This window comes from Palaemon carinicauda, chromosome 7 (genome assembly GCF_036898095.1).
Source record: "Palaemon carinicauda isolate YSFRI2023 chromosome 7, ASM3689809v2, whole genome shotgun sequence".
In the NCBI taxonomy this organism is placed as follows: Eukaryota; Metazoa; Arthropoda; class Malacostraca; order Decapoda; family Palaemonidae; genus Palaemon; species Palaemon carinicauda.
This window is the reverse complement of record NC_090731.1, coordinates 11,213,943-11,226,124: the sequence shown is the minus strand read 5'-3', so window position 1 is coordinate 11,226,124 and position 12,182 is coordinate 11,213,943. Positions and strand designations below refer to the sequence as shown.

General features: G+C 31.4%; 1 protein-coding gene across 1 annotated transcript; it reads left to right on the top strand.

Moving 5' to 3' along the window:
• Positions 1 to 4,348: 4,348 nt before the first annotated feature.
• Positions 4,349 to 10,876, top strand: LOC137643470 (probable protein BRICK1-B). The gene is made up of 3 exons (XM_068376245.1): positions 4,349 to 4,550; positions 7,057 to 7,158; positions 10,393 to 10,876. Exons 1-3 carry the CDS (start codon positions 4,521 to 4,523, stop codon positions 10,549 to 10,551), a joined length of 291 nt encoding a protein of 96 aa, XP_068232346.1. The 5' UTR covers positions 4,349 to 4,520; the 3' UTR covers positions 10,552 to 10,876.
• Positions 10,877 to 12,182: the final 1,306 nt, after the last annotated feature.

The following is a 12,182-nucleotide window of genomic DNA, read 5'->3' as shown; positions in this document are numbered from 1 at the left end:
CTGTCTGGCCAGTCACAGGAACCAATAACTCTCTAGCGACAGTATCTCAACGGGTGGCTGGTGCCATGGCCAAGCCGTCACGTACAATAGTTAGTTTATAAGTTTCAGCTCAAATCACACAGAAGAAATCAGACTGAAAAACACGCAAAGATATATTAATTATTAATACGAAATTTACGTTTAGGCCTATTATGAATTTAGTAAATAACTGAAGTAAAAGGTTGGAAAAAATTAAAGCAGATATAATTGTATGCTTGGTATAGTGATGAAAATATTGTATTAAATGCTTTAATTTATATATAAACATTTATTTGTAGTCTGTCATTTAAGAAAATTAGTATACCTTTGAGTGTCTTTTCAACCTTATTTCTTCTTTCACTGATTTTAACCAAGGATTTTGTGAATTTTAATACTAATATATTATTTTACGTAACTTTTTTCAGCGTAACTCGTTGTTTTAAGTGTTTTCTTAATTTATTCAAAACTCTTCGATGTATTATTGACTTTGTGAAATTATTTAGAATTTATTTACATTTCACTGTGTCGTTTATCGTTCACGCATGATGCTACCTTGCTTTGTTTTATTCCGATATTAATTATTGTCACCAATGTGTTTTCCTATTCTTTCTTTGCTAGTTTCACTACGGTTATAAATTCAGGACATGCATAGTATTTGCTTTATATATTAATTACTGACGTTAGTATCTTTATAGACATTTTTTCGTGTAAGTAAACCTCAGATAGGTCGCATATCCCGTCATAATATAGTTTATCTTAAATTTGTAGTTCCTTTAATTGAATAACACTTTCCGTACTAAAAACTATAATCACAGAGAGAGAGAGAGAGAGAGAGAGAGAGAGAGAGAGAGAGAGAGAGAGAGAGAGAGAGAGAGAGAGAGAGAGAGATTGATTGATTGATTGATTTAAAGTTTTCAGGCATGAGAGAGAGAGAGAGAGAGAGAGAGAGAGAGAGAGAGAGAGAGAGAGAGAGAGAGAGAGAGAGAGAGAGAGAGAGAGTAGCACGTTACATTTAAGTAAACATTCCTGCTGTTTTTTTCCTCGAGAGAGAGAGAGAGAGAGAGAGAGAGAGAGAGAGAGAGAGAGAGAGAGAGAGAGAGAGAGAGAGAGAGAGAGAGAGAGAGAGATAAGACAGAGAATGTAAAAACTATATCATATAACGGATTTTTTTTTCAGCCATGACTCATATATGAAAACTGTGCACCTGCAATTAATAGACCTTCACTATTGTAAATCAGAGTGCAGACTTAATGATTCATTGAATTTCATTCATCTATCGAGACTAACCTTTAAAAGCAAACTATTATTTTCTATGGGTGTTTAAAGAGAATTCGCTATGGGTTATGTTTATTCTTAATATGTTAAATAGATTTGTATGAAAATCATCTTTATTCTTTCCTCTTGTTTTTCATAATGTCAGCGAAATATTTATGTTTTATATTAATAATTAATAAATATTAATCTATTTATATTTATTCTTAATATGTCAAATAGATTTGTATGAAAACCATGTTTATTATTACGTATATTTGGTTTGAAATAACACTTCTACTTAAACGTTTGTGTTAGTGCTGAAACATAAACGTAGTATATAATATCAGCGAAATATTTATGTTTTATGTTGATAATTTATAAATATTAATCTATTTATATTTATTCTTAATATGTCAAATAGATTTGTATGAAAAGCATGTTTATTATTACGTATATTTGGTTTGAAATAACACTTCTACTTAAACGTTTGTGTTAGTGCTGAAACATAAACGTAGTATATAATATCAGCGAAATATTTATGTTTTATGTTGATAATTTATAAATATTAATCTATTTATATTTATTCTTAATATGTCAAATAGATTTGTATGAAAAGCATGTTTATTATTACGTATATTTGGTTTGAAATAACACTTCTACTTAAACGTTTGTGTTAGTGCTGAAACATAAACGTAGTATATAATATCAGCGAAATATTTATGTTTTATGTTGATAATTTATAAATATTAATCTATTTATATTTATTCTTAATATGTCAAATAGATTTGTATGAAAAGCATGTTTATTATTACGTATATTTGGTTTGAAATAACACTTCTACTTAAACGTTTGTGTTAGTGCTGAAACATAAACGTAGTATATAATATCAGCGAAATATTTATGTTTTATGTTGATAATTTATAAATATTAATCTATTTATATTTATTCTTAATATGTCAAATATATTTTTATGAAAACCATTTTTATTATTACGTATATTTGGTTTGAAATAACATTTCTACTTAAACGTTTGTGTTAGTGCTGAAACATAAACGTAGTATATAATGTCAGCGAAATATTTATGTTTTATGTGAATAATATATAAATATTAATCTATTTATATTTATTCTTAATATGTCAAATAGATTTGTATGAAAAGCATGTTTATTATTACGTATATTTGGTTTGAAATAACACTTCTACTTAAACGTTTGTGTTAGTGCTGAAACATAAACGTAGTATATAATATCAGCGAAATATTTATGTTTTATGTTGATAATTTATAAATATTAATCTATTTATATTTATTCTTAATATGTCAAATAGATTTGTATGAAAAGCATGTTTATTATTACGTATATTTGGTTTGAAATAACACTTCTACTTAAACGTTTGTGTTAGTGCTGAAACATAAACGTAGTATATAATATCAGCGAAATATTTATGTTTTATGTTGATAATTTATAAATATTAATCTATTTATATTTATTCTTAATATGTCAAATAGATTTGTATGAAAAGCATGTTTATTATTACGTATATTTGGTTTGAAATAACACTTCTACTTAAACGTTTGTGTTAGTGCTGAAACATAAACGTAGTATATAATATCAGCGAAATATTTATGTTTTATGTTGATAATTTATAAATATTAATCTATTTATATTTATTCTTAATATGTCAAATAGATTTTTATGAAAACCATTTTTATTATTACGTATATTTGGTTTGAAATAACATTTCTACTTAAACGTTTGTGTTAGTGCTGAAACATAAACGTAGTATATAATGTCAGCGAAATATTTATGTTTTATGTGGACAGTATATAAATATTAATCTATTTATATTTATTCTTAATATGTTAAATAGATTTGTTTGAAAAGCATGTTTATTATTACGTATATTTGGTTTGAAATAACACTTCTACTTAAACGTTTGTGTTAGTGCTGAAACATAAACGTAGTATATAATGTCAGCGAAATATTTATGTTTTATGTGAATAATATATAAATATTAATCTATTTATATTTATTCTTAATATTTCAAATAGATTTTTATGAAAAGCATGTTTATTATTACGTATATTTGGTTTGAAATAACACTTCTACTTAAACGTTTGTGTTAGTGCTGAAACATAAACGTAGTATATAATATCAGCGAAATATTTATGTTTTATGTTGATAATTTATAAATATTAATCTATTTATATTTATTCTTAATATGTCAAATAGATTTGTATGAAAAGCATGTTTATTATTACGTATATTTGGTTTGAAATAACACTTCTACTTAAACGTTTGTGTTAGTGCTGAAACATAAACGTAGTATATAATATCAGCGAAATATTTATGTTTTATGTTGATAATTTATAAATATTAATCTATTTATATTTATTCTTAATATGTCAAATAGATTTGTATGAAAAGCATGTTTATTATTACGTATATTTGGTTTGAAATAACGTTTCTACTTAAACGTTTGTGTTAGTGCTGAAACATAAACGTAGTATATAATGTCAGCGAAATATTTATGTTTTATGTGGACAGTATATAAATATTAATCTATTTATATTTATTCTTAATATGTCAAATAGATTTGTATGAAAAGCATGTTTATTATTACGTACATTTGGTTTGAAATAACATTTCTACTTAAACGTTTGTGTTAATGCTGAAACATAAACGTAGTATATAATGTCAGCGAAATATTTATGTTTTATGTGAATAATATATAAATATTAATCTATTTATATTTATTCTTAATATGTCAAATAGATTTGTATGAAAAGCATGTTTATTATTACGTATATTTGGTTTGAAATAACACTTCTACTTAAACGTTTGTGTTAGTGCTGAAACATAAACGTAGTATATAATATCAGCGAAATATTTATGTTTTATGTTGATAATTTATAAATATTAATCTATTTATATTTATTCTTAATATGTCAAATATATTTTTATGAAAAGCATGTTTATTATTACGTACATTTGGTTTGAAATAACACTTCTACTTAAACGTTTGTGTTAATGCTGAAACATAAACGTAGTTGACAAATAGAACGCAACTTTAACTCTTGTAAACAATATCAGTGAATCGGAAGTGAAGATTAGCTCTCATTATACTTCATCAATGACGATCTTTTTAATTTTGCTTTGAAGGCTGCTAATTACAGAGGAACTTTGATATTGATACTTTGTAAGGTACTGGAATTTAATTTTAGTAACATCATATAACAAGAGCAACAAATGGAGACCTGGAACTACTCAGACACAGTGGTAACTTTATATTGGGTGGTATCAGGCTTTATAATTTTCGTTAGCTATTGATTATAGCTTCAAATTGGTGTTTTTTTTCCTACTAGTTTATTTGCTAAACTAGCTTTAGATCAGGTCTTGGTTCCGTATATTAGAGAGATATCTACGTAACTCGAGTGTGACCGTAACAAAGCTAACCATTTTTTATCGAAAAATTGTGTTTTCGTAGATTTTAAATTTAAAAAATGATGTGGGATCTTAAGTGGAAAATTAGTGTTTTATAATGCTCTGGAAAATTAAAAAGTTAATGCTAGGGCTATAACCTAACCTAACCACACCCACAACCTGACCACGCCCACCTATTGTAACCTAACCTGGATGCAGCGTCATTATTAACTTGATAAAATGATACAGTATTACTGCCAATCCCAGCTTTCTATGTTGACCAAGGTCGCTGGTATATTAAAGTTTTGAGCACCCCACTTAACCCGACCTATATAGCCGTGTATGTACCTACCGAGGGCACTTGGCCCTTCCTGTGACTCTTCTCCCCTATACCCTCGCACATAGATTTTGGGTTCTCTTATTAGTTGAAGATTAGAAATTAAATTATATTTTTACATGACAATGTAGCAATTTCGGGAAAAGTTGCATGAAAGAATGTCACTAGGAGAGAGTTATATCTATTGGCAGTAAAAGGTTAGAATATATATATATATATATATATATATATATATATATATATATATATATATATATATATATATATATATATATATATATATATATATATATATATATATATATATATATATATCACATAAATAGATACTGTAGCCTACCATCAATTTACTGACCCGTACCATTTTCTAACATGGTCTACAAGTTTTTTCTTTGTCAAAATTTACTTCCATAGGTTACTAGGCTAGCTTAGGCTTAGCTGATTTTGCTTTAAATTTTCAGTGTACCTTGAAATCAGAATTCAGTGAAACTTAGCATCAAAATTCAACCAAACAATATGACTCTACAGCAGATTTGATTATGGCATTGACGATGTTGATTGATAGATGAAGTTTCTTGAATAGGGTCCCTCTTATTTTGATGGATTTAGGGTCAAAGTACTGTATGTTTTCAGATATCTTAGCTTGTTAAAATTTGATAGTTGACTTTAAAATTCTAAGCTCTCAAGTAGGCATGCAGACCATCAAAATTTAAAACAATGGTCCATTTGGTAGTGGCTCATTATAATCATCGGTGAAATACTTTATAAGACTTTAGATTGAGACAATTCTTATTAGCTAGACTGAGCAGATTATATTTATAAATGAGAAGAATATAGAGGGGAAAATTTGCAGGGTTCTCCGAAGTGGCCTTTATCAAATTATGGGTGTCAGTAGAACATTCTATGGTGTTGCCAAATTTTGCCTCGAACTAACTAAATTCCGAGGGTAGTGCCGTCAGTGCACTGCATAGTACTAAGAGATCTACAGAGAGCCATTTTTATCCCTAGTTGCACAATTTTTATTCTTTTAATTTATCCCTCTTTCAACCTACTTTCTTTCATGTTGCTCTCCAACCTCTTAACATTTACTAAATAATGCAAGTGCAATGTTTCTCCCTACGTGCTGTTTTGTGTTGAATGGTCTCCCCGGCCTTAATATCAGGTCATGTGGTTCAAATTCTGTGAACTAAATCAGACAGACCAAATCATGTTGGAATGTATTTATTATCATACCTAATGTTGAGATAATTTATAAATCTTTCGCTATGCTTATGGGTTGTCTAAAAGTCATGTGGTAAGCATGATTGGGTAATGTTGTTATAGAAGACAGGACTACTTTATACTGTACAGGTATAGCTGCAATTTAAAATTTGTTGTAAATGTAAAAGGTCGCATAAATAAGAATTTCAGTGACTTTTTACATTTGATACAATGTATGGTTATAGGCATGACAATACTGTACATTATTGCAGGTTTTTGTTTAAATTGCTTTACATTTACAGATCTTTTACTGTTTTTATAATAATCAGGCTATCATACATTTCAGAGAATGCCAATTTCTTAACCCTTTTGCCCCCAAAGGACGTACTGGTACGTTTCACAAAAACCATCCCTTTACCCCCATGGACGTACCGGTACGTCCTTGCGAAACAATGCTTTAAAAAAAAAAAATTCATATTTTTTATAATTTTTTTTTTTTTAAATTCAGGCATTTTCCAAGAGAATGAGACCAACCTGACCTCTCTATGACAAAAATTAAGGCTTTTAGAGCAATTTAAAAAAAATATACTGCAAAATGTGTTGGGGAAAAAAATAACCCCTTGGGGGTTAAGGGTTGGAAATTTCCAAAGAGCCTGGTGGTAAAAGGGTTAATACTACTAAATAAAGGATAAATAACTAAGCTGTACATTCTCTTGAAAATCTCCTTGTCAGATATGAAATACATTCTGGAATTGATGGAAATTTCAGTGAGATAAGTTTTAGTACGCTACAATAGCAATAAGAGTTGCAATTTTCTTTTTGCAGTTGGAACCAGCTCGCACAAATCGCAAAGCAGCCATGTCGGCACGGAATCAAGTCATCACTCAGCAAATTAGTAAAGACTGGGTGAACAGAGAATATATTGAGGTAAGATATTTGAGAAGTTTACTTCCGCCAGCAAAATTTGTAGTAGATTATGTTTTCGCTGTGTTTGTCTGTTTGTTTGCCACAATTTTACTCATAGAGTAGTGAAACTTTCAGGAATGAATTGTTATATTAAGACATGGAAGAGATTGAATTATGAACGCCTTAGGTCAAAGGTCAAGGTTAAGGTCGAGCAAAAAGTCAATTGAATGAACCCTAACATTATCCATTGCACATGGTTGTCACACAAACTTCAAATATGCCTACGGTTCAAATTGATTCCTGAAAAGTTGAGCAAGTTGAGCATGTTTCAAAAAATATGCTGCTGTGGTGTAGGTCTGCACTCAGAGTGCTTTTCTAGTTTGGATTTTTATAGGTTTTATAAGGGTGACACTTTTTAATTTTACAGAAAATATGAAGAGCATTTTATTCATGTTAGGTTTCAGGTGAAACATTACTTTCTAGATACTGTGCTCCGTACTGCATAGTTTTGCTGTTGACATTGCATATTGAATTATGTTTTGTGTGTGTTGATACTTAGAGGTAAAGACTTTAGTTGATATGTACCCTATCATCTGCTTTTTTTTTTAATATATCATACCATTTCTTCATAATCTAATGTCCTTTCATAAGAATAAGTACTCAGCATCAGTTGATTTACAGGAGCTGTCAGATGAAAGAGAATACAGTACACTATAAAGATCTTATATGGCTCAATGCTCACGAATTTAAACACTAATAGGAAGGTGGAGATATGATTTATTTTAAGCTTGAATTTCCACATTATAGGTTTCAGAGTATAAAAGGCACTATTAGAATACAGTACTTTGATACAGCTTAGTGCCATATATTTAGTACTTTAAGTTTGATAATATGCCATGTCAACAATAAATACTGTTGTATATTATTGTTCATGACTGTGAAACATTTTTGGGAACTTTTTATGATATTATTTAAGTAAATCTTAAAAGTTCATTGCTGTCCCCATGACAGGTGGCTAAAGCCGCAACCCTTAAATATAGATTGAATATTCCTTCAGCTTTCCACATTGGTGTAATAACTGTATAGTGCTCTGCACACGAGCTTGGCTGCCACTTAAACATGTAGCTGCTCTGTGAGAGTGGCAATTCTCTGCTTCTCTTCCACATCTGACAGGTTGTGAGTGACCAATAGGCATGTGTGTTCTTGTGTCTTTTCCAAATTTGTTAGGATGTAGTTTTGCTTTTGCCAGATTATAAAACTTTACAAGATAATTTCCTATCCCCATTCTAAGTGCATTGTTTGTAGAGAAGAGCATTCCTTAGAGAATAGGAGTGTTGATTGTAGGGATAGTACTGGGCAGAAGAGGAAAGTCTATCTTTATTGTGTGGAAGTATGAAGTCAGGATTGTGAATTTAAGAGTTGGAAGAGATTTAGGAATAGCTCCTCCAGTGCGAATATTCCGAATAGGCCTATCTTCTGTGGTAGTATGGACGGAATAGTGTGAATGGATTTGGAACAGGAAATAGTTTAGCCTCCAAGAGATAAATGTGTCCTTAGTGGCAATGTTCTGTGATTTTAAGGAGGAAATGACCAAGCAGCATGATATACAGTAGAAATTATTAGAATTTAGTAAAGAAGACAATACATCAATGTATTGTCAATGCATTTGCCTAACAAAGGGAGTAAGGACAAGACCCTTTAGGTCAGAGTATTTTTCTGCCAAGCACCCTTCAGGACTCTAATGATCAGATTGTCTTGTTTTTTCTTTCAATCACATACTTTATTCAGGACAAGACTGTTAAAGTATTCACTTTATCTTCTATGGAGGATGTCAATGTAGGGTTAAGAAATATTCATAATACTAGTCTTATCATTGCCTAAATTGGGCTTACTGCCCGACTTGCCTCCTTACGTAGCCTCATGTTTAGGGCCTAAGATGTACCTTACCTACGATGACATTACTTTCCTTAGCCAAAGACAGCTTCAACCACTTTCAAAAGCAGTCGCAGCAAGTAACACAATAGTGGCAAGCCCCGTACTTGCCACAAGGGGTGTTTAGATGGGAGTCACTCTTAATCTCTCTGTACTGAGACTTATTAGTCACCAAGGTGCCTGATGGGGTTTACAGGAGTATTAAGGATTGGGTTTCTCAAGGATGTCAATGAACTGTACTTCATGTCAAGTTCATGAAGTGTCCGGATCGCACTCTCCCAAACATGTCCTCAGATTTGGCACAGACCCTTAGAAATTGTTGCTTAAAAAAAAAAGGATCATGTTGGTTGAATTTTTACTTTTCTTTCTCAGCCCTCTAAATGCATGAACTGATGCCTTCTCCTGTAAGGGCTCCTCTGTTATAGAAACAAAGCTTCACTAGTATAATTAACAGTGGACATGTTTACAACTTCCCAGCACAAGAAAGTAGTCATTTATCGCTCACAAGTGTGGGATCCCAACAATAATTGACATCCACAAGAACAATAAAAGACCAGAGCTTAAAACTGGTAAAGGTTAAGTCCCACAGTATCAGGGGGAGTGGCTACTTCTTAGAATATCCTCAGGATTTTGTCTGTATCGTGTATTCAAAATGGTTTATTAGAGAAGCTTCTCTTTCTTCATGATGCATTACAGTATCTGAATACAGTAGCTTGAGAACTGACTATGAAGATAATTGGTCACTAAGACTTTAGTAGGAGTGGGTGACATATTGTATTTAGGTTGGGTTTACCAAATGCTATAGCTTTAGGTGTATATAATAAATTAAAGGACTAGCTCATATGGCTTTGGTTTTAGTATGGTTACATAAGGGTTAAAAAGTTCAGTTAAAAAACATGTATTGGTTAGAAAGGTGAAGGCATTGTTGATGAAAGATATCCATGACCCAAAGGGGCCTGGAAAACTTTGACTACAGGGAAAACCGATGCTTTAAAGATTTATCATAGAGGGCATCCTTTTTCTAACTGTAATCCAACCAATTATTACAATACTGTACTCTTTTAGCATTCCCTCTCCCCTCCTCCCTCAGAGTGGTGGTTGATAGGTTCTCAGTGTCTTAATATACCCCTTTGAATTGGAAGATGAGGAACAGGCAATCCCCACGCTCACAAGACAACTACTCGTTTTATATTTATGAGGTCGTGGGTATTGCCCCCTAGTGAGGGTACAGCAGTGATGCTTGTTAAGTGTTAGAGTAATGGGTTTGAATAGAAAAATTATTTTTATAGTAACATAAATTTCAGAATTTCCTTTACTTTACAGGTTATTACAAGTAATATCAAGAGGATAGCGGAATTTCTTAACAGTTTTGATATGTCGTGCAGGTCTAAGCTTAGTCAACTAAACGAAAAGCTAACAACACTGGAACGGAGAATCGAGTACCTCGAGGCAAGAGTCACAAAAGGTGAAACTTTAAATTGAAAGATGCTTTGTATATCATTCAAGTATTCTATTGTTTGTGCAGTACAGCACTGTATTATCATGTCATATACTCTGTGTACGTGAAGTGTTCTTTCCTTGAAGTCATTTTTTTTTTCTGTAGAGTAATGATATAAAAGTGTGACTGAAGTCTAATTATTTGAAATTTACTTTATATTTTGCAGTATGATTAATTCTTTATCTGACTATTCGAAACCATGAACTATAGAATGGTTCCTTGTATAATTACATTTTATGATTATCTTGTGATCAGTATTCTATCTTGTAAACTTTTCCATATTTTCTAATAAAGCACTTCAACAACTTCGTCATTTTGGACTCTTTTAAGCCCTTCCAGGTTAAGCAGCAGGAAAACCCAGAAGTCTGTTCTGCAAGGTACTTCAGCATACAGTACGTAGTATAACACTCATCCACAGTAAAATGGAGGGAAGTTATTGTTTTAGCTATTTCAATAAACTTTAGTACAGTGATGCCTCAGCATACGAAAGTAATCCGTTCAGGATACGGTTTCGTATGCTGATTTTTTTGTATCCTGAGTCGCGTTTTACACGTAAATAGCCTAATCCGTTCCAAGCCTTACGAAAAGACACCTTTTCTTTCATAAACATGCTAAACTGTAGTAATAAACATGCAATGCAGCCATTTCTATCATTCAATAATTAACCCAACCATTAAAAACAGCCTGATCCATTCCAGAAACCACCATGAGATTATTCAATAATGTAGTTATAGCCTAGTTATCCGCTCCAAGCCCTAAGAAAATGGTCCATTTTCTTTACTACTGTATAAAAGTTACAGTGCTGTATGTAAAGCATTTGGATCAGTGAAGGTGTATTGTTACCTGTACACCTAAATTAAGGGTTGATACCTGCAAAAAAAAGGTACTGTACTCTCAGCGACGAGTTGGGATCCCGTAAGCTTTTCGTATCCTGAAAATTTTTTCGTATACTGGGGCATAAAAATCTTTGTATCGCTTTTCGTATCCTGAATTTTTCGTAAGCAGAAACTTTCATATCCAGAGGTATCACTATTCTTAATGAAAATTAATGAATTAATTACACTTAGTGTATGTAAGCTTTACTTTCCAGAACCTGGGTCATATGTTGGGATCCCGTAAGCTTTTCGTATCCTGAAAATTTTTTCGTATACTGGGGCATAAAAATCTTTGTATCGCTTTTCGTATCCTGAATTTTTCGTAAGCAGAAACTTTCATATCCAGAGGTATCACTATTCTTAATGAAAATTAATGAATTAATTATACTTAGTGTATGTAAGCTTTACTTTCCAGAACCTGGGTCATATGATGAGAAAGAGGGTAGAAATACATGAAAATAAAGATTAGAATTACAGCATCAGGAATTTCAGATTGGAATTGTATAATCTCGATTTAAACTTGTGGGACTGGTCAAAAAAGGGGGAACCCAGTTTTTTAGATATCCAGACTTTGTTGGAGATTTTATTAGTGTTGGAACCTAACCTTTGACTTGTTGATAGTATACTGTTAAGAATTAGAACTTTAATGACAACTTAAGAATCAGCTGGAGCTAAGTTATTAGTGCTTACCACTCTAGCATTGGCTTAAGTAAATCTTGGTCTCCCATAAAAATAAATTT